We start from the raw sequence: 24,113 nt of genomic DNA, 5'->3' as shown, positions 1-24,113 counted from the left end.
TAACAAAAGTATTAAAAATAATATATACATATTGATTTCGTTGATTACGGCATGGCTGCTATCTCATAATCTGTAGCAAGCATCGACGATAATGAGTTTTTTACTTTCAGAGCTGATGTTTTTGAGACTGTTCGCAGAGTGAACCCTGCACAAAAACAAGACGGTCAGCGTTATCATCATGTTCAGGTTAGCAGACAACATATAGAGAACAGCTTTTTAACAAGTTTCACAAGCAAGTTCACAGGACTGCTAAAACTTCAGCCGTCACCCCTGCTTACTTGCAGAGGAAATAGCAAGGATGGGGCGTGTGTTGCACTGCCTATCCTTTTCAGCGATGTGTTTAATACGTGTTAAAATTAAGAAAGTCCAAGGTCGCTTCAGCAAAAAAAAAAGAAGGGAAGAGCCTAAAACTATTGTTATAGCCCCCTCCCACAAAGTTGTGGCCTGAATAAATTCAGTATCCCAAAATGCTTTCTTAACCAATTATCTCCATAATAAATTTACTCACTCAAAAAGGCAATTACATGGTTTATATTCGTAGTGAAATCAGTAGCGGGCACAATAGACACGCACGCAGAGAAGGTGGACATGTGCATGAGAGCTTACTTATAACTGTTTATTTTCGGAAAGACGCAGAACGTAAGACAGCCAGGTAGCTGCACCGAGAATGTGCAAAACGAGTAATCCATATTTATGTAAACAGAGAACAAAGCCTGAATCAGTACTCAAGAATACAGCTTCTTTGTCAGTGATACCAGCCAATCGCTGACCGATGCATTCTTAAACACGCCTTGTTATATGAAATGCTTTCACGTGTTTGTGTATTTTTACTAGAAAACAAAACATCCGGGTTAAAAGATACCGGTTCACAATGACATAGGTTGCAGTGGTTAGACATGTGCGAATAATTTTCTTGCACATTCGCACTTGTCTAACCAGTGCAACCTATTTATTTGGAACCGTGAAATTATACGCTCCATATTTCACTAACTCTCTTTCTCTACAGCTGGAGTAGGAAAGAGCAAACAATGAGTTCATGAGCAGAAAATATTTACCACATATTAATTAATTGCGACCGCTGCGAAAACGTTATGTTTGTACGCTTCGTGTTCTAGCAACTTCAAGCGAACGGCATGACGCAGCGTAGTTCAGGTATGCAAGAAAATCGTTCATAAAACCTTTCACGTCATTAGAGTTCGCGCTAATATAACCTGCCTAAATGCGGCACAAGAAACTGAAATGAAAATAAAATCAAAATACGTTTATGAAAAACTATGGAAAAGAACATACTTTTTATTACAATTTGGAGACAGACCGAAATTCGGCGAAGTGCTGCCTTGAGGAATATCTGTTCGCTACTTGTGCAGCGTGCAGTTTAAAAGACGGGCACTGCCAATATTAAATCACCATCACTTCACACGACACTGCATCCGAGCTGACAGAGAAATTTGCTGTCCGCATGGCGGAAAAAAGAAAGCACCATGTGCTTCCCAAGCAGGTTGCTGGTTCAGCCCATTCCTCCCACCAAACATTCCGCCACCCGCAGCTACGCTTCCCTTCTCTTGAAACCCACGCCGTAACCCTTAATGACCTTTGGTTATCTTCTCTCCTTGTTAGATGTCCTGCCCATGACCATATCTTTTTTCTTGATTTCAACGAAGATGTCATTAGGTCGCGTTTGTTGCCTCACGCAATCTGCTCTTTTCTTATCCCCTAACGTTACATCCATAGTTCTACTTTCGGTAGCTCTTTGCGTCGTCCTCAACATAAGCAGAACCCTTTTCATAGGCTTCCAGGTTTCTGCGTCGTAGGTGCGTACTGTTAACATACAGGTGTTATACCCTTTCCTTTTGAAAAATAATGGCAACCTGCTGTTCATAATCTGAGAATGCCTGCCAAACGCACCCCAGCCCATTCTTAATCTTCTGAATATTCCAGTCTCATGATCCAGATCCAGATCACTACCTGCCCTAAGTAGATGCATTCCCTTACCACTTCCAGTGCCATGCTAGCTGTCATAAACTGCTGTTTTCTTCCGAGACTGTTAAACACTAATTTAGTTTTCTGCAGATTAATTTTTAGAACCACCCTTCTGCTTTGCCGCTCCACTCAGTGAGCATGCATTGCAGTTGGTCCCCTGAGTTACTAAGCAAGGCAATATAATCAGCGAATCGCAAGTTACTAAGGCATTCTTTATTAACACTTATCACCAATTCTTCCCTATCCAGGTATCTGAGTACCTGCTGTAAACCCGCTGTGAATAGCACTGGAGAGATCATACCTCCCTGCCAGACGCCCTTCTTTAACGGGATTTTGTTGCTTACATTACGGAGGACTACGGTGGCTGTGGAACCACTAAAGATATCTTTGAACATTTTTACCTACAACTCGTCTACACCCTGATTCCGTAATGCATCCATGACTGCTGAGGCTTCGACTGAATCAAACGCTTTCTCGTAAACAATGAACGCTATATATAAGGGCTGGTCATTTTTCGCCCATTTCTACATCACGGGATTGATATTCTGAATATGGTCTATTGTTGAGTAACCTTTACGAAATCCTGCCTGGTCCTTTGGTTGACAGAACTCTAAGGTGTTCCTCATTCTGTTTGCGATTACATAGATAAATACGTTGTGGGCAGCGGACAGTAAGCTGACCGGTCACTAATTTTTCAAGTCTTGTCATCCCCTTTTTAATGAATTAAGATTATGTTGCCGTTCTTCCAAGATTCCGGTATGCTCGAGGTGATGAGGCATTGCGTATACAGGGTGGCCAGTTTTTCTAGAACAATCTGCCCACCATCAGTCAACAAATCTGCTGTTACCTGATCCTCCCTAGCTGCCTTTCCCCTCTGCATAGCTCCCTAGGCTTTCTTTACTTCTTCCGGCGTTACTTGTGGGATGTCATATTTCTGTAGACTATTCTGTCTTCAATCAGCGTCGTGGGTGCCATTGGTACTCTATAAATCTCTATAGAACTTCTCAATCGCTTGAAATACCTCATCCACATTAGTAATGATATTGTCAGCTTTGTCTCTTAACGCATACATCTGATTCTTGCCTAGTCCTAGTTTCTTCTTCACTGCTTTTAGGCTTCCTGCGTTGCTGAGAGCCTGTTCAATTCTATCCATATTACACTTCCTTATGTCAGCTATCTTACGCTTGCTGATAAACTTGGAAAGTTTTGCCACTTATGTTCTAGCTGTAGGGTTAGATGCTTTCATATATTGGCGTTTCTTAATAACATCTTTCGTCTCCTGCCATAACTTACTGGTATCCTGTCTAACGAATTTACCACCGACTTCTACTGCACACTCCTTAAGGATGTCCATAAGGTTGTCGTTCATTGCTTCAAAAGTAAAGTCCTGCTCCTGAGTTAAAGCCGAATACCTGTTCTGCAGATTTATCCGGTATTCCTCTATTTTCCCTGTTATCGCTAACTCTTTGCTCGGTTTCTTATGTACCAGTTTCTTTCGTTTCCTCCTCAAGACTATGCTAATCCGAGTTCTTACCAATTGTCATTGCAGCGCACCTTGCCGAGCATGTCCACATCTTGTATGCTGCCAGGGTTAGCGCAGAGTATGAAGTCTATTTCATTTCTAGTCTCGCCATTCGGGCTCCTCCACGTCCAATTTCCGCTGTCCCATTTCCATAAGAAGGTATTCATTATCTGCATATTATTGTGTTCTGCAAGTTCTACTAATAACTCTCCCTACTATTTCTAGAGCCTATGCCATATTCCTCCACTGACTTGGCTCCAGCCTGCGTCTTGCCTAACCTGGCATTGAAGTCGCCCGTCAGTATGGTCTATTTTGTTTTGACTTTACCCATTGCCGATTCCAAGTCTTCATGGAAGCTTTCGGCTCCCTCGTCATGATGAATGGATATAGGTGCGTAGACCTGTATGACATTCAAACTGTACCTGTTATTAAGTTTCACAACAAGACCTGCTACCCTCTAATTAATGGTATAAAATTCCTGTATGATACCAGATCATCATCATTTTTTATCAAACGCTTTCATTGATTACGAAACCTCAGCAGTCATGGAGGCATTACGGAATCAGGGTGTAGACGAGCCATATGTAAAAATACTGAAAGATATCTATAGCGGCTCCACAGCCACCGTAGTCCTCCATAAAGTAAGCAACAAAATCCCATTAAAGAAAGGCGTCAGGCAGGGACATGCGATCTCTCCAATGCTATTCACGGCATGTTTACAGGAGGTATTCAGAGACCTGGATTGGGAAGAATTGGGGATAAAAGTTAATGGAGAATACCTTAGTAACTTGCGATTCGCTGATGATATTGCCTTGCTTAGTAACTCAGGGGACCTATTGCAATGCATGCTCACTGACCTGGAAAGGCAAAGCAGAAGAGTGGGTCTAAAAATTAATCTGCAGAAAACTAAAGTAATGTTTAACACTCTCGGAAGAGAACAGCAATTTACAATAGGCAGCGAGGCACTGGAAGTCGTAAGGGAATGCACCTACTTCCTTCCACTTGGGGCAGGTAGTGACGGCGGATCCGGACCATGAGACGGAAATAATCAGGAGAATAAGAGTGGGCTGGGGTGCGTTTGGCAGGCATTCTCAGATCATGAACAGCAGGTTGCCATTATCCCTCAAGAGAAAAGTATATAATAGCTGTGTCTTTCCAGTACTCACCTACGGGGCAGAAACCTGGAGGCTTACGAAAAGAGTTCTACTCAAATTGACAAAGACGCAACGAGCTATGGAAAGAAGAATGATAGGTGTAACGTTAAGGGATGAGAAAAGAGCAGATTGGGTCAGGCAACAAGCGCGAGTAAATGACATCTTAGTAGAAAGCAAGAAAAAGAAATGGGCATGGGCAGGACATGTAATGAGGAGGGAAGATAACCGATGGTCATTAAGGGTTACGGACTGGATTCCAAGGGAAGGGAAGTGTAGCAGGGGGCGGCAGAAAGTTAGGTGAGCGGATGAGATTAAGAAGTTTGCAGGGACGGCATGGCCACAATTAGTACATGACCGGGGTTGTTGGAGAAATATGGGAGAGGCCTTTGCCCTGCAGTGGGCGTACCCAGGCTGATGATGATGATGATCATTTTTATCAGCCTGGTAACGCCCACTTCAGGGCAAAGGCCTCACCCATAGTTTTCCGACCACCCCGGTCATGTACTAATTGTGGCCGTGTTGTCCCAGGAAACTTCTTAATCTCATCCGCCCACCTAACTTTCTGCCACCTCCTGCTACGCTTCCCTTCCCTTGGAATCCACTCCGTAACCCTTAATGACCATCGGTTATCGGTTATCGGTTATCTTCCCTCCTCATTACATGTCCTGCCCATGCCTATTCCTTTTTCTTGATTTCAACTAAGATGTCATTAACCCGCGTTTGTTCCCCCACCCAATCTGCTATTTTTTATCCCTTAACGTTACACCCATCATTCTTCTTTCCATAGCTCGTTGCGTCGTGCTCAATTTAAGCAGAACCCTTCTCCTAAGCCTCCAGATTTCTGCCCCATACGCGAGTACTGGTAAGACACAGCTATTAAACACTTTTATCTTGAGGGATAATGGCAACCTGCTGTTCATGATCTGAGAATGCCTGCCAAATGCATTCCAGCCCATTCTTCTTCTTATTATTATTTCTGTCTCATGATCCGCATCTGCGGTCACTACCTGCCCTAAATAGATATATTCCCTCACCACTTCCAGTGCCTCACTACCAATCGTATATTGCTGTTTTCTTCCGAGACTGTTAAACATTACTTTAGTCTTCTGCAGATAAATTTTTAGACCCACTCTTCTGCTTTGCCTCTCCAGGTCAGTGAGCATGCATTGCGATTGGTCCCCTTAGTTACTAAGCAAGGCAATATCATCCGCGAATCGCAAGTTACTAAGGTATTCTCCATTAACTCTTATTCCTAATTCTTCCCAATCCAGGTCTCTGAATACCTCCTGTAAACACGCTGTGAATTGCATTGGAGAGATCGTATCTTCATGCCTGTCGCCTTTCTTTATTGGGATTTTGTTGCATTCTTTATGGAGGACTATGGTGGCTGTGGAGCCGCTATAGATATCTTTCAGTATTTTCACATACGGCTCGTCTATACCCTGATTCCTTAATGCCTCCATGACTGCAGAGGTTGCAACTGAATCCACTGCTTTCTCGTAATCAGTGAAAGCTATATAGAAGGGTTGGCTATATTCCGCAAATTTCCCTATCACCTGATTGATAGTTGTGTAACCTTTACGGAATCCTGCCTGGTCCTTTGCTTGACAGAAATATTAGGTGTTCCTCATACTATTTGTGATTACATTAGTATGTAGTTTGGAGGCAATGGACAATAAGCTGATCAGTCTATTATTTTTCAAGTCTTTGGCGTCCTCTTTATTATAGAATAGGATTATGTTAAGTATGAACAGCTGGGCTAGTTGGTTATGATTAGCATTGTGAAACATAGTTCCAGCGCACATTTGAACAAGGACGAGGCGAGAAAGACAACACTAACGCCGGATTGACAAGGGTCGAAGAAGGGTTTGCACATAAAGGAGTAAGGGGCGTTCTTCCATGATTCCGGTACGCTCGAGGTCACAAGGCATGGCGTATACAAGGTGGCCAGTTTTTCTAGAAAAATCTCCCCACCATTCTTCAACAAATCTGCTGTTACGTGATCCTCCCTAGCTGTCTTCGCCCTTTGCATTGCTCCCAAGGCTTTCTTTACTTCTTCCGGTGATACTTGTGGGATTTGAAATTCCTTTAGACTATTCTCTCTTCCCTTATTGTCGTGGGTGGCACTGGTACTGTATAAATCACTACAGAGTGGGTGGCACTGGTACTGTATAAATCACTATAGAGCTCCTCAGCGACTTAAACTATCTCATCCATATTAGTAATGATATTGCCGGCTTTGTCTCTTAACGCATACATCTGATTATTGCCTATCCCTAGTTTCTTCACTGCTTTTAGGCTTACTCCGTTCCTGAGAGCATGTTGAATTCTATCCATATTATACTTCCTTATGTCAGCTGTCTTACGCTTGTTGATTAAGTTTAAAAGTTCTGCCAATTCTATTCTACCCGTAGGCTTAGACGTTTTCATACAGGGGCGTTTCTTGATCAGATCTTTCGTCTGCACCAGATATGTGCCTGTTATTCAGGAATCCACTTCCTAGTTCTTGTCTCTCCGCTAAGTCCCGGTAGCAGAGCATGTGCCCTCTTTTTAGCACTGTGTATGCTTCTTTTGTCCTCCTAACCTCACTGAGCCCTGTTTATCATCATCAGTGAGGTTGCGCCCACTGCAGGGCAAAGGCCTCTCCCATACATCTCCAACTATCCTGGTCATGTATTAATTGTGGCCATGTTGTCCCCGCAAACTTCTTAATGTCATCCGCCCTCCTAACTTTTTGCCTCCCCCTGCTACGCTTCCCTTCCCTTCTAATCCCATCCGTAACCCTTAATGACCATCGGGGATCTTCCCTCCTCGTAGTGCGTCCTGTCCATACCTATTTCTTTTTCTTGATTTCAGCCAAGATGTCATTACCTAGCATTTTTTTCCCTTACCCAATCTGCTCTTTTCTTATCCCTTAACGTTACACCCATCATTCTTCTTTCCATTGCTCATTGCATCGACCTCAATTTAATTAGAACCCTTTTGGTAAGCCCCCAGGTTTCTGCGCCGTAGGTGTGTGCTCATAACACACAGCTGTTATACCCTTTTCTTTTGAAGGATAATGGCATCCTGCTGTTCATGATCTGAGAATGCCTGCCAAACTCACCCCAGCCCATTCTTATTCTTCTGATTATTTCTGTCTCATGATCCGGATCCACGGTCACTAACTGCCCTAAGTAGATGTATTTCCTTACCACTTCCAGTGCTGCGCTAGCTATCGTAAACTGCTGTTCTCTTCCGAGATTGTTAAGCATAACTTTAGTTTTCTGCAGACTAATTTTTAGACCCACCCTTCTGATTTGCCTCTGCAGGTTAGTGAGCATGCATTGCAATCGGTCCCCTGAGTTTCTAAGCAAGGTAACATCATCAACGAATCGCAAGCTACTAAGATATTCTTCATTAGTACTATCCCCAATTCTTCCCACTCCAGGTCGCTGAATACCTCCTGCAAACACGCTGTGAATAGCATTGAAGAGATCGTATCTCCCTACCTGACGCATTTCTTTATTGGGATCTTGTTGCTTTGTTTATGGAGTACTATGACATTCAGGCCCGAGCTCGAATGCCGTATATGATCACTATTATATCTCATTTACTGCCCGCTAATTCCTCCACTAGCACTGCTAGACTCGCCTCACTAACCAACGTTCTAGCGTTAAACGTTGCCAGGTTCAGATTCCAATGGCGGCCTGTCCGGGCCCAGAGAGTCTTAGCACCCTCGTAGCATAAGCATACAAAGCATCGAAAATAGCTAGATTGCTGCTTCAATACGTGACCGAACACCTACATCGCTCCGATCGTACCACGCCGGTGTCGCAAATGAAATGATGGCAATTGCAATGGCCTTCCTCTTTGCTTCCACTTGGAACTCTGTCAAATATGTGCGCACGCGCGATTCGTTCCATCCACCCGCTTCGCCTTGACCACTGCGGAACTAAAGCCCATCTTACACCGAACGCCTTCCCCCACCCCCACCCTACATTGCTAGGGTTCCCTGACACCTAGACATGCATCGCTTCTCGGTGACAGTTGTGGCGGGCCTTTGTGTAAATGCAGTTCCTTTCTGGGAACTGCATTTAGAGAGAGGACTGTACCCTATGGCTGAGGTTCGAAAAGAACCTGACAAGACCACCGGCTTAATTTTGTTGTGCATTAAGTCATCGTAAGCAATACGTTTCCATAGGAACATCTTCAGATATCAAATGCATAAAGACGGGAGTGCCTCAGGGCAGCATATTGGAGCGCATTTTATTTTGTGTTTACGTTAATGACCTACACTCCTTTACCTTAAATCCACATGTAACATCAATTTGCTATGCTGATGACACTACATTATTAATTACCGGTAAAACAACTGACGATATACAAAAGATATCTGATGAAACAATGCCGGTGTTACTGGAATGGACAAAGTGCAGTTCCTTACTTATTAATACCACAAAAACAAAAGCAATACTCTTCAGACCAAGAAATAAGGATGTAAACTTGCCGTTGATTACACTTGGTCACAATGTGGTGGAAATAGTAGAATGCATGAAAGTGCTGGGCATATATTTTTCAACTACTTTAACTTGGGATGACAATATCCACGAAACTCATGAAAAATTCTGAAAAACTGCAAGTATGCTAAACAAATGTGGACATATCATTCCTCAACGTATAAAACTACTACTATGTAACTCGTTACCCCTTTCTCAGTTATCCTACGCCCACTTAGTATGGGGCACATCATCAAAAACGAATCTAAACCAACTGTTTCTAATTCAAAAGTTCATGCGAATAATTGCAAACGTCCCATATGATTTTCAAACTCAGCAACTCTTTCAACAATTTAAGGTTATAAATGTGCATGATTTTTATAATTATTGTTTACTCCAGACATACTGCTCGGCCACAAAAAAGAACAACTGTTTCTTCAGCGAGATTTCAGAATTAACAGAAAATATTGCCGTATACACTACGTGCCATCACAGTATTTGGCATATACCTATCCTGAAAACAACTATGCGAAACAATCAATCGCTTTTACTCTTCCAGCTCTACTCAATAATCCTGCCAACAAATCTGTAGATGTGTCACAGTTGTTCAAAAAAACAATGTGAGATCAGTTTCTGTGAACAATGATGCATTTATGTATCTACTTTCTTATATTTTTCCTCATTATTGTGAATCTTTTCTTTGTATTTTGCAAAATGCTTATGTTCCCTTGTGCAATCATTGTCCGTGCATATGTATGAAAGCAGTCAGTTGTATGAAAATTGTTTAATAACTGCTGCTGCTGCTGCTGTGTAAAGGGGCGGCCACCTCGTCAAGGTACTAATCTCAGTAGCTTTTTGTGGCTACTCCTTGCTTGTGTATTTGTTCAAGGAGAATAGAATATGCAATACAATTCAATTAAAATTCAAGACCGCCGGTTTTGTTGTGTTGTGTATTTAGGGGCTGTATAGTTTTATTTTTCGAGACAACTATTGTTCTAGAAGCTGACTTTTTCTCATGTAATAAAAATAGAAAAATACAGTCAATAGGGTAAGTTATGTGGTTATTCTATTTTGCGCAAAAACATCCTTTAGCATTTGTCGCTTTCAAACACAAATAATTGCTTCATGGCGCAAAGCGCAAAATAATGCTAAAATCTATTGTAGTAGTATTTTTAAAGTTAAATAGATGTCCAAAGCGTGACGGCTATTACGTTATCGGTTTTCAGACGACCAAAGCATGGTAAAAGCATGGCTTTTGATATTCTGGCTCTTGGTACCCGGAATGCCATAATTACGGTTGTGATAAAGGCACCGCAACACCTTGTCGGCGATCACATTTTTTTCGCCGAGTTAGGAAGAGAAATCACTGAATACTAAGAGTATATAATCATCTCTTTTCGATCTGTTTTGCCACACAGCAAGCTACTATCGCTGTAAAGCAAATCAGTTGACATAGTTACTTTGCCTTCACTTCGATGCAACGTCCCATTAGTTTCCTTTAATGTGCAGAAGCCGTCGGTAGGAGGCAGGGACGAAAGCGTACGAATAGGGACGCGAACAAAGCTGCATTTTTTTAGAGAAAGGTTAATTTCATTTTTTTTTGTGTCCCAGAAAGGTGTCAGTTGCAATGAGTTCCGCTGTTCTGTCTATTCGACCTGTGCGCTTACTCAGGTCAACACTACCTCTCACTCAGCAGTAGCTGTATTTTTCAGCATTTTGGATATTTAGGCGGTAACATTCCAGCGCTGTGTTACCCAGTTTTCAGCTCTTTTCCCTCTTTTTAACGAATCTCTTGACGCTACTGGGCTGACATGTTCATGCTCAGGGCGTGCTATTTATATTTCTTTGTGCACTGACCTCTCGTTTCAAAGCTAATTGGTGGCCTTGCAATAGCACTGCCTGTTAAGGGCCGATTTACTCTCGAGCCGCACGCCACACCACCCTCCGGCCCGCATGCATGTGGTCGGGTCAAAATCTGCACATTTCGCAGACTGATACACACATTTTGGTTTACACTGCATGTGCGAGCTCAGTGTATATCAAAATTTGTGAGCCAGTGCACGAAATACACAGTTTCCCGCACGACCGCACGCGTGCGGCAAGCGGGCGGTGTCACGGCTCAAGCGTAAATCCATTAACCAGCCCTAAGGCCAGGATAAAGCTGTTTAATTTATGCGCGGCCTGCACAGTACTCCGCTATCACACCGGTCAGGTGGTTTAGCGCAAGCGAATTTTCTCGAAGTGTGCTGACGTCGCCGCACACTCACGTAGTCCAGTAGTACCTTTACAAACATTAGTTCTACGTTTACGAACACATTTCTATAAACATTTTAGTAGCACTTCATCAACAATTCGCTGCCGACTTGTATTGGAACTGTGATTTAAAACAAAGCTTGATGCAGGAGTATATCATATATCAGTATTATTCTGCGCTAGAAAAATGTATCAAGAAATGTCAAGTTACTACTCATTCTAAATATTTTTCGGCAAACAGTACGAGCTGTGGATGTACTAAGGATATAAGTCCTTTAGAAAAAAATATTTTGATGATGTATTGTAAAACATTCTTTACACAAAAGTAACGAGCCTTTTGACGGAGTACTAAATTGTTATTTAGAAGAAAGCTAGAGGATTAGATATATCTTCTAGCACATAAACTATTCTTTATCCAAAAGTAAGAAGGAAGTATTTTAACGGTGTACTTAAAATACTCTATATACAAAAATAAGAAGGAATACTTTTAATGGTGTAAATAAATTATTATTTATATAAAAGTAAAAAGAAAGTCTTCTTACGGTATACTTAGAACATTTTTTATGCAAAAAAAAGAATATTTTGACAGTGTACGAACAAATGTTACTAGACTGTCAATGTAAATAGACTTTCAGTAAGGTAAATAGAAAGTTGGTAGAAGTTCTCAATAGTGTTAATAGGCATTTTCGTAGGGACAGATAGAATCATCGATACCGTTTCAGAAACTTCCGATACATTTAGGAGCGTCCTGCACTGAGCGATAACATTTGCTAGACAATGAAAAGCGCTCACCCGAAAAAAATAAATCATTCCACGTGTCAATATCAGTCGACGTCCATATTTCACCTGAGAAGCTCCGTTTCTTGGCCTCAACTCGGCTGAAAGTACATTTTAACCAAAATGGAAGCAGCATACAAGAAATATTTGATCTTGGCATATAGGCACGAGGGCGCTATTAGTTTTCAGCGCAAAACATGCGCGCGTACAGCCTGGGCATGGACCAGTTAGGCACGTCACCTTACGAAAACTCGTACAGAAATAATAAAGACAAACTTATTGCCTTTGTTAGATACCTTCTAGAGGGGTTAAAGTACCGTACAAAGCCAGTCGCAAGTTTTTCATTACATTTCAGCGAAAGTTATTGTCATCACTTTGAAGCTAAATTCATTTAGTTTCGTTTTCATTACATGTCAGATAAGTATTAATTTATGGTTGTAATAAAACAATTATAAGTGTAAAAGGTGGGTCATCTGGTTTCTGACCATAATGCTGTACAGAAACTACTTCGAAAGCGAGTTTTGCGAAAGCAATTTGAAAATGATAATTTTCTTCATCGCATTGTTTGGCCAAGATGTGCTAACAGAGGACTGTAAGCTCAAAGATTTCAGAACGCGGTATATTATTTTAAGACCGGAAATACTTCTTCAACGTGTCATCCTCCTCTTCAATTTGAACCTGCACAGCAGGAATTGCTTCAAGTCGTCATCCTTTATTTGAGCGGTCCAGCGCCCTTGACTGTGCTCCTGAAGTACATTCCACAGTTGCTTGCTGGACGTGTTCCTCATCTGGGCTCCATATTCTAGCTCCAGCTCTCGATGGAACGTCGCCATGATTAAAACGCGCGGAAAGCAAACTTTCAAGCCCTCGCATTGACGGCGTGTTCGGTTGCTTGCCTGCTCTGCGGCTGCATCTTTAACATAGCGTTCGTAGGCGCGCCTATGTGCGCTATGACAGCGAGTGCGGGAGAAGGCGCGTTTAGTTTTTTAGCACGGCACAGATGGCAACCAAATTTGCTGATGAGCTTGTTTATACGTCTAGAAATTCAAAATAAACAAAGTTAGACGACGTGTTTTTATGGCGGGACTACCGATTTTAGCTTAACTGCTCAAATTTCACCCCTGAGTGTCCCCCAGACTGTTTTTCAGGTAAATAACCTGATCAGACATAGCTGGTGCCATGTTGGGCGAGTTGGTGCTCACTTAATGCAACGCACTGTGGCGCAAAATGTACATTCCCGTGAACGAAACTCATGGTACTCCTCATCTCTCCTATTTCTCACGGGTTTATACTTCGCGCCACAGGATGCAAAGTATAAACCAACTTGCCCGACATAGTACTCAACCGAATGTGTTCTTATCTAGGAATATTTTAGCAATGTACGCCCCTGTCCCACTGCAGTCCTCTTTCCAGGGTTATTAAAAACACGTAAATTCATGACGGCACCCGCTTGCTTGTCTTGTCTTTTTCAGCTGGAAACGAGCTTCCTTTCGTAGACAAAAGGCTATAGCTTGCAGAGTACCAGGTAAAACTTACTTCAAGAGCCCGGTATCTTCATTTTCAAACACAAACATCCTGGCTCTCCTGAGTAGGACAGGTGCTCGACTCAAAGCGTTGTGATAATTGAGCATATGCGGCATTTATCTCATAATATAACGGAGGTCGCTTAAATGCAGAAGTTAGGTTATTTTTCACTATAGCATGTCAACAAATAATCATGATAAACATATAGCAGCAAAGGAAGAAACCTTGTATCCCATATTATTTATTGGTATGCAAGGTTGTATACGAAATTATTATTTTCACCGAGTGTTTGCATGGTGCGAAACTGGACGCTGTTCCAACGATGGCGTTAGCACAGTTAGCTGCCCAAACAATCTAGAGGTAACTATTAGATACTTAAAGAAGGGAATTGCGCTAAAAAAAGACACGGATGAGTAAGGACAGTAAGGACATGCGTAAGCGATTCTAGTATCAATTTGTATAAGAAAGAGAAAACGTTCTTGGCATGTGCGCTTAGGCAATGATTAGGCAATAAGAATCTAGGTATATATATTTATGTTCTTTCTGAATAAAATCAGTCGCGACTTTGCGCCTGTGCATGTCCTTACTCGTCCGTGTCTTTTTTAGCGCAATTCCCTTCTTTAAGTATGTACGACCGACTCGCCCAACAACGTGCTCTCCGGAGTAACTATTAGACACTGCATTGTGCAGAATGTGACTGTGAACCACGCTTTATAGGTTGCATTAACGTATCAAATGGCGCACTGAGAGCGCACAACTGATATTGAAAGCTTTAGACGTCTGATAAAGAGGGACACCTCCTTATGTGCCCTTTTTATCCCTTTATGGTGCAATATGTTCAGAAAAAGAGTAAAACTTATTGCTAGCTCATTGTTCTAGGTAAACCAGTTGTATACCATTTTACAGGAATGAATGCGTTGATTTCAGAAATAAATGAGAAATTCGTGCGTGACCGTTTCACAAGATCTCACCATAATGACGCGCAAACCTATTCTCGTCACTGTGACAAGCTATGCGCAGAACGCGTAACGATGGCTGTTTTTAGCAAACTCTGGTATGGAACTATGAAAGTTTATGAAGAACTAATTGCGGTTGCTAGGCTTTCGGAGGTGTTTATTGGTGCCATCAGGTTGCATTTTGTGTCATGGGTGATGTTATGGGTTTTATACGGGTGGAATACAATGGGTCGATGATTTGTTCGTGCAGTGTGCAGACGCTGCCCGGGGTTCCGATGGTCCTTGAAGAAGTGGCGCTCGCGGTTGTACCGTTTGTTTTTTCCGATGGCGGGTCTCGTCACACTCTCTCTGTTGTACGGGCTATCTTTCCGAGTCGGTCCTTGGAAACGGTTAGACAGTCACGCGATATTGTTTTCTATTTGTTAGCAGTATTTGTTTTCTGTGCACAGCTGTCGAACTTAGCACAAAGTGTTTGTAAAAGTGTTTGTGATGGCAAAAAGAGTTGCAAAAGACGCCGGTGGGGTTGTTAAAAAAGATGCATTGGATATAATAGACTTCCGGGAATTAGTGTGAGCATTTGACATTTTCAAGCGAGGCTACACATCAGATATGAGGAAACTGAAGAACAGCGTATCGTTCTGTACGGACATTTGAAATGACGTGAAGGGCATAGCACATGACATAAAACAGCTCAGGAAGGAAATGCATGACATTGTAAACCAGAATAGCGCACTGAAAGCGGAAAATGAAAAGCTCGTTCAGAAGTGTGACGAATTGGAGCAATATCAGCGCCTCAATAATGCAGAAATAAAAGGAGCACCGGTGGGAGATGATGCGGTGAACACAATACAAAACAAATGGGAAAAGCGTGGGTGAGCTTGTCGAAGAAGCCGATCTTGACACGTGTCCCTGGGTACGTGGCTCGCAGCAGGGTGTGCACAACATTATTGCTGGGTTTGTGCAACAGAGCAAACGCAATGCGTTCTTGTCAAACTGCAGAAAACAAAGGATAGACAGTTTAGTGCTTGGAAATAAAGCGAAGATGCCCGTTTACGTAAACGAGAATCTAACGCAAGATAATAAGGCTCTGCTTTCAGCCGCAAACCGCCCTCCCCTCCCCCCCCCCCCAAAGAAAAGAAAAGGGAGATAGCTGCACACTTGAAATTTGCCTGGATAGACGGCGGGAAAATTTTTGGCAAGAAAACATGAAGGCTCGCCTGCAATCCGTGTTGCCACACAATCAGATCTGAGTAAGATATGTGCTGATACGGCTGCGCATTCATAGTGGCATACTTCAGAGCGTAACATCTTCTGAACATTTTTGGCCCTCATTTCGTGATGGCTGAGCTAGAACATGAGAAAAAATATTATACGATTGATGCTTTTATTTCTAAATTCTCTCTCTCCCCCAAAAAATTTTTGCTTTCTGCATATCTATAGTAGAAGCATCAGGAAGAAAGTTCAGGACATTACCCCCTTTCTTGGCTCCCGTACCGTATCATTCGGCGTGATAATAATCACAGAAACTTGGATTCATGGAAATGAAGTACCGTGTCTACCCGAGTACCATTTTCATGTGAAAAGCTGCCTTACCTATAATAATAATAATAATAATAATAATAATAATAATAATAATAATAATAATAATAATAATGATGATGATAATAATAATAATAACCCCACTGTTAAATTACTATAATTCCGTCCGATTTGATCTTTTCACGTCATCATCCAAGGAACTGAAACTGATGTATACGGTTTCGATGTAATATCTGGTAGCGTTAAGTATCTGTGTTGTTGCATTCTTTTGTTGACATGAAAGTGTGAGTGAGTAACATGTCATTGCAGCTATGTACACAGCTACATATATGTATGTACATGTATGTGCGCATATGTTATGCTGCCTCCCTGCAGAAACAGGGATTGTGGACCCGTCAAGCTGTTGAAGGACAGCTTTTTATCTACAGTCCCCCCCTTCTGTAAATGTACAGGATGGCAAATAAAATGCAGGATTGTCGAATACCCGCCATGGTTGCTCAGTGGCTATGGTGTTGGGCTGCTGAGCACGAGGTCGCGGGATCGAATCCCGGCCACGGCGGCCGCTTTCGATGGGGGTAAAATGCGAAAACACCCGTGTGCTTAGATTGAGGTACACGTTACTGAACCCCAGGTGGTCAAAATTTCCGGAGTCCTCCACTACGGCGTGCCTCATAATCAGAAAGTGGTTTTGGCACGTAAAACCCCAAATATTAATAATATTAATATTAATAATAATAATAATAATAATAATAATAATAATTTATTATCAAATCTGCAAGTGTAAGTACAGAAATCGGGTTCGCCTAAGCCATCACAGTGGCTTGTCACGCGAAACCCGGCAGTCAATAGCAAGACTCACCCAAAAACTGAGTTTTCTTTCTTTTGCAAGAAAAACAAAACAAAAAGACATTGAAAACTAAGGTAGCGAGTGATAAAGTACAAGGCAAAAAAAAAAGAAGAGAATCACGAAAAAACAACAACAAAGAAAAAGAGAAGCGAAGAAACGACCAGAGCGAAAACATGTTTCAACAATGACAGGAGAAATAAAAATACGACACCTATAATCATTCTGTGTACAAAGCCCTTAAAGTTTTGCGAATGTCGCGTACAGACCTACAGGAAGAAAGTTCAGAAGGAAGTGCATTGAATATATCTGGAACATAAAAGGCTCGAGTATATCTGCCAAATCTGGTTCGTGTGTGAGGAACTGAAAAAGCAGGTGCACGCCGTAAAGGACGGCAAGGCAGAGTGGGGATTTTAAAGGTATCGGACCAGAAGTGTTTCAATACCACTGTTTGAACAAACAGTGAGCGCATATTCGGCATTTTTAGCATCTGAAAAAGGTTCATCCCTTGTGGTCTGTGTACATCATAAGCAACACTTTTTAACATACACTTTAGCAACCTATTTACACGGTGATGCCAGGTACTAGAACAATGTACAAATGTTGTAATACCATATCTGAGCACACTGTAGGCTAACGAGTGGACCAAAAGTTTCCTAACAGACAAGGGTAAAAACACTTTGATGCGGTACAGTAAACAGACAATTTTACGAAGTTTGGCACATATGTAAGATAAGTGAGTAGAAAAAAGAAGACTAGAATCAAACCATATGCCCAAATACTTCACAGAGTCCGAAAAGTTTATTGGAGGGCAGGAACAATTAATACATCGAGAACTGTGCAGATAAAGTGAAGAGGAAAGTGAAACACGTTTCAGAGGGCTATGGAAGCAAACCAACTTTGATTTAGAATGATTGATGTCAATTACATTTGCACCAAAATAATCCATTAATTTCCCGACGTCGTTTTGAAGAATTGAGAATGCGTCTGGAAAATTCACATGTGTGGCTAAAATTGCAGTGTCGTCTGCATATTGAAATAACTTGCAGACAGATAGCACGTTGCACATGTCCTTAACGTATATATTAAAAAGTAATGGAGACAGTATAGAACCTTGCGGCACACCGGCCTTCAGAAAAACACGGGAACTGGAAATGTCTGAAATGGAAACAATCTGGGAGCGATCTGTAAGAAAATTGCGTAGCAATCGGAAGAAAGGTCCTCGAAAACCTGAATTGTAGAGTTTCTCCAGCATAATCGAATGGCATACCGTGTCAAAGGCTTTTGCCACATCTAAAAAAAGTGCGCAACAAACAAGATTTTTTTCAAGTGAAGAAAATAAATGGTCACTCAATTCTTCTAGTAAAGCCTGAGTGCCCCTTTTTTCAATAAAACCGTATTGACAGTCGGGAAACCCCCCCGCTTTGTTGATAAAGCTGTTCATTACTAAGAAGACATGTTTTTCTAGAAGTTTTGCTATACTAGGCAGGATAGAAATGGGGCGATAATTATGCACACACTTAGCGTCACCACCTTTTAGAAGTGGTCGAACTACGGCCGTTTTTAACCGCGTCGGAATACTTCCGCTTGTAATTATGCCATTTAGGATTTCTAGCAAGACATTTTTCAGAAAGCCGAAGTTCCTGTATAGATCAAACATGCGAATTTTATCGATACCTGGTGATTGATGCCTGCCAAAGCTGCCCAATAACGAGTAAAGCTCTTCTTCTGTCAAAGTGGGTAGGAAAGCGGATTCAATTACAGGAGTAGCAGTGCTGCCAGTGTAACATGATTGCTTAGATAGCCCAGAAAACTGAGAGAAAAATTGGTTAAAATTGTTAACGACTGTTGATAAATCTGAATCAAAGTGATTATGAATATCTTTAGCCGAATTTGAAGGTAGTCCTCTCACCTCGTTTATCAGAGACCATGTTTTCTTAGGATTTCTACGAGAGTCATAAAAGCGGTTTCTGTTGTACGAACGCTTGGCTGCACGAATAAGGGCATTTACTTTATTTCGAGAAGTTTTAAATTGTGCACGCAAAATGCAATTACTAGGCGAACGTCTGCACCGTTGCCAAAGCAGGTCTTTTTCTTTGATAGCGGATAATATCATGCTGTTCAACCAGGGCTGGTTCGGGTGGCGTTGGCGAACGTAAATTATCCTTTCACTGGACTTATATATAATGTCCATCGAACGTGAAAATTCATTATATAGCTCGAGCCTGTCGGTATTTTCAACCAGGCCTGGCCAATCGAACAAGGCGACCAGTTTATCAAAAGTAGCCGTATCGGTAATAGTGTGGCAAGTGTTGGGGCTAGAACATGGTAACGACCGAGAAGGAAAGCGTAACTGACAAGCTATGAAGTAATGGTCGGCAACTTTCTGTTGTAACACCACACCATGAACTGAAGCAGACTCCGTGCGGATGTTGAAGTGATCGATACAAGACTTTACTAAATTATTAAGAAGCAATTCTTCCCTAGTTGGAAGATCAATAATGCTTTCAAGGCCATATTTTGCAATGATATCTAAGTAATCGCATACCGGGGTTGCAATGGGATTAAGAATATCTATATTGAAATCGCCTACTAGGCATATGTTGGGAACTAACGTCGTTCTTTGTAAATGAGCCTCCAGCTCATTGAGAAACAAGGGCAGGTTACTTGAGGGTGGTCTATATATTGCCAAGAGTGAAATATGACTAAGTTGGTTTGAAATATTCAGTGCCAAAGATTCCGCACTAGAAAAATTTGCCGCTACCTGTTCCACACTCCAAGTATCCTGTACGAAAATTGCTAACCCTCCGCCTCTTTGAGTGTCTCGAGTGAACCAAAAGGAAACGAATCCTGGAAGAGTGAACAGGTTAGTCTCGGACGAGCATATATTTATTTCAGTAAGAACAAAAACGTCCACTTTATGTAAAATGCTATCAACGTAAGTACAAAATGTGTCCCAATGCTTTCGCAAGCTGCGGATATTAACGTGAACTGTGGTAACTGTTGATGGAAAGGAAAACTGACGAACAAGTGCTTCAAAGTCAACCAAACTCTCGCACAGAGCCATGAGGTTGTTTTGAAAAAGATTGCCATAGTGAAAGATCGATTTGAACCAATTACGTTAGGCGCAACAGATCATTCACGTCGTTCACACGGATTAAAGAGGCACCCTCCTCCTTCTTAGCAAACACGTTTCCGTCCTTTGTCCAAACATACTTATATTTCTTTTCCTTTCCCTTTTTCCTGGCAAGCCAGAACAGTTCCCGGTTTGCTGCTGTAAGGTTCTCATTAAAATAAAGTTTGTGGTCAGTATCAGTTTCGCATAAGTTCTGCAGTTTATGGCGACAAGCCATCCATGTTTCCTTTACAGATACCGAAGCAAATTTAATCAGAACGACTGGACTATTATCTTTTTTTTTGCTCGGTAAGCGATGGATGGCAAGAATGTCGGAGCTGTCGAAGTCTTTGATGGTCAATTTTTTTGCGAGATTCGCCGCAACAGCGCGCAAGTCCTCATTAGGTGCAGCAGAAAGGCCATGGATTTCGAGGTTTGAACGGCGACTGTACTGCTCCTGTTTGTTCATTTCAGTTTTCAAAGACTGGATCTCGGTCTCCTGCTCCTGCACTTTGAGCTTGAGTGCTGAAACCTCCGAATTGGCTTGCTTGCTTTCTTTTTCATTTGCTTCTAGTCTAACCAGAAAATCGTCGTACTTTGTTGACATGAAGGAAACTGAGTTTTGAATCTGGTTCACGGAAGACTGTAGAGTGTCGACAGTCGAAGTCAGCACCAAAAGCTGATCGATTTTAGCAGGAAGTGATAACAATGAATTGATATCAGGTCTAAGGGAAGAGAGACTGTCCAGTTTTTGATTTATAGCTCCTATTTGGCTTCGCAGAGCATCAAGTTCCTCTGTAACAGATGCATCTGCAGCCGAGGGTCGGTTTTTTCCCTGTCGACAATGGCGACATTTCCATGTGTCACGTTTGGACGCACCCATCGAAATGAACGTCGATTCTGAGATTCCTGAGCAAGATGAGCGCAAATGAAAGTTTTTTTTACACTCTTTGCAACACATGAAACGGCCATCATCAGGAAGAGGATCAGAGCAATCTGCACAAGACGACATTGGCACGGCGCTGTTACAGGCAGATACACCAACCCTAATGCACAAAATATCAGACCCTCTAGAGCAGTCGGCGGCACGCAGAAACTAAACAATTCAATTAGGAGCCTTAGCTCACCTGGGCAAAGACAAACGTCAGTTTGTGGCAAAGAATTGCCGCCGACTGCAGAAGGCTGTGGAACAGTCCGTGCTTTTATAGGTGACGGTGAGACGATTAGCGGCCCTCTGGTGTCCTGGCTTGTCGGAGGGGGGAGGCGATCTTGCTGCGCAGGCTTGATACCACGATTATCGCACTTGGGTTCTGGCGGAAGATGGCTGCGTGGACCGGGCCGGACGACGCATGATCCTTCGGATTTCCTGGGCAAAGACAAACGTCAGTTTGTGGCAAAGAATTGCCGCCGACTGCAGAAGGCTGTGGAACAGTCCGTGCTTTTATAGGTGACGGTGAGACGATTAGCGGCCCTCTGGTGTCCTGGCTTGTCGGAGGGGGGAGGCGATCTTGCTGCGCAGGCTTGATACCACGATTATCGCACTTGGGTTCTGGCGGAAGATGGCTGCGTGGACCGGGCCGGACGACGCATGATCCTTCGGATTTCCTGGGCAAAGACAAACGTCAGTTTGTGGCAAAGAATTGCCGCCGACTGCAGAAGGCTGTGGAACAGTCCGTGCTTTTATAGGTGACGGTGAGACGATTAGCGGCCCTCTGGTGTCCTGGCTTGTCGGAGGGGGGAGGCGATCTTGCTGCGCAGGCTTGATACCACGATTATCGCACTTGGGTTCTGGCGGAAGATGGCTGCGTGGACCGGGCCGGACGACGCATGATCCTTCGGATTTCCTGGGCAAAGACAAACGTCAGTTTGTGGCAAAGAATTGCCGCCGACTGCAGAAGGCTGTGGAACAGTCCGTGCTTTTATAGGTGACGGTGAGACGATTAGCGGCCCTCTGGTGTCCTGGCTTGTCGGAGGGGGGAGGCGATCTTGCTGCGCAGGCTTGATACCACGATTATCGCACTTGGGTTTTGGCGGAAGATGGCTGCGTGGACCGGGCCGGACGACGCATGATCCTTCGGATTTCCTGGGCAAAGACAAACGTCAGTTTGTGGCAAAGAATTGCCGCCGACTAATATTATAATATATATTATTATTATTATATTAATATATATTATTATAATAATAATAATAATAATAATAATAATAATAATAATAATAATAATAATAATAATAATAATAATAATAATAATAATAATAATAATAATTGCCATCTTACAATAATCGTACATCAGAAGGCAGGCCCGTCAAAGCCAACGAAGTGGCTTGCATGACTTGGCCCGGCATGTCGGCAAACAAAGTCAAAATGGCAACATGTACAGAAATGACAAGCTCGTGAAGTTCATCACACAAAATGAAACAGAAAATCAGCTGAAATCAGTGACAAAAGAAATACAAGAAGCAAGTAAAGAGAAATGTAGTATTATACATATCTTACAGTGCCTTCAACATTTTTTTCAAGTTTCGTTTCGAAGTTGCAGTAAATATATGATCAGGAAGGTCATTGAATATTCTTGGGACATAAGCATACCTACTAGCCTTACCAAATCTTGTGTTGCAGTGCGGTACTACAAAACGCAATGTTTTCCGCAGTGCACGGGGAGCAACATATTCTTGTTTGAAATCAGGGTTCCAAAAATGTCTTACCACAACCGTTTGAGTGAACAAAGTTTTTAATGACAAAAGACCCAGATGTATAAATAAGTTCACATTGTCGGCCGAGGAAGAGTTATAAACAATGGACTTCAACATATTTTTTAGAATACTGTCAATTCGACAAAGCCATCGAGATGAGCAAAACCCGAACAATGTAACGCCATAACGTAACACGCTGTATGCTAAGGCGTGCATGATAGTGATTTTTACAGGCATCGGAACAATGGATTTAATATTAAAAAGCAGCGAGGAAACACTTCTGAGCCTGCCGCAAAGATACGTCATGTGATCATTCCATGAGAGGTCACTGCCAAAGAAAACGCCAAGGTATTTAATGGAGTTAACATATTCTACAGGGGCACACTGACACGATTGGCAAGTACGACAGTGTAGAAACAAGGGTAAATTTGTAACCGTTGCTTTAAGTGTATTTCTAAAACATAACAGTTTTGTTTTTTCTTTGTTTATTGACAAACAGTTGTTAGCAAACCAAGTCACTGCGTCGTACACACTCTCTTGAAGTAATGCAATTGCTTTTGAGTAACAGATATGTTTAGTTAAAAGGACAGTGTCATCTGCATACTGAAATATCATACACTTCGAAACAGCTGAAGAAAAGTCATTTATAAATATGTTAAACAGAAGAGGAGACAATATAGAGCCCTGAGGCACTCCAGCTTTCAAGGGTAGTTTGTTATTTATGAATAACTCGTTGTCTAAAGATATCACCTGCGAGCGGCCGGACAAATGGTTTTTTAGGAACTGGTAAAATGGCCCCCTGAAGCCGAGCAGATATAGTTTTTCAAGCAGGAGTTCGTGGTTCACAGTATCAAAGGCTTTAGAAGTATCGAGAAACAACGCGCATGCAAACATGTTTTGTTCTAAAGCTGTGTTCAATTCATCTGAAAATTCCTCGAGCAGAGCAATTGTGCCCCGTCCCGCGACAAAGCCGAACTGACGACTCGATATAAGTAAAAACTTATCTAGAAATGACGTCATAGTTTCTAAGAGAAATTTTTCTATTATTTGTGACATGATAGGCAAGATCGAAATAGGTCGGTAACTGTCCACAATACCTTTCTTTCCTCCTTTAAATAATGGAGATACAATAGCCGTTTTTAATTCCGCCGGCATTGTAGCCGTCTCTAGGAATCCATTAAGTATGACAAGAAGAATACGCGATAGTGCGTTGAAGTTTCGTTGGAGCAAAGATGCCGATATACCGTCTATACCAGCTGGCTTATGTCGCCTAAACCCAG

At 42.2% G+C, this 24,113-nt stretch overlaps 2 protein-coding genes across 2 annotated transcripts in view; one reads left to right on the top strand and one right to left on the bottom strand.

The window, feature by feature from the left end:
• LOC139059024 (collagen alpha-1(II) chain-like) overlaps window positions 1-24,113 on the top strand; it is a 1,291,347-nt gene that overhangs the window by 868,991 nt on the left and 398,243 nt on the right. The gene's annotated exons all lie outside the window — the stretch shown is intronic.
• Window positions 19,254-22,252, bottom strand: LOC139059025 (uncharacterized). The gene has a single exon (XM_070536815.1). It carries the CDS (start codon window positions 21,152-21,154, stop codon window positions 20,144-20,146), a length of 1,011 nt encoding a protein of 336 aa, XP_070392916.1. The 5' UTR covers window positions 21,155-22,252; the 3' UTR covers window positions 19,254-20,143.

This window comes from Dermacentor albipictus, chromosome 4 (assembly GCF_038994185.2).
Source record: "Dermacentor albipictus isolate Rhodes 1998 colony chromosome 4, USDA_Dalb.pri_finalv2, whole genome shotgun sequence".
NCBI classification, from domain to species: domain Eukaryota; kingdom Metazoa; phylum Arthropoda; class Arachnida; order Ixodida; family Ixodidae; genus Dermacentor; species Dermacentor albipictus.
This window is presented reverse-complemented; position numbering and strand designations above follow the sequence as displayed.

What these genes read in the sequence shown, in the direction of transcription:
- LOC139059025 (XM_070536815.1), bottom strand. Translation starts at nt 21,154, where the DNA reads ATGTCGTCTTGTGCAGATTGCTCTGATCCTCTTCCTGATGATGGCCGT.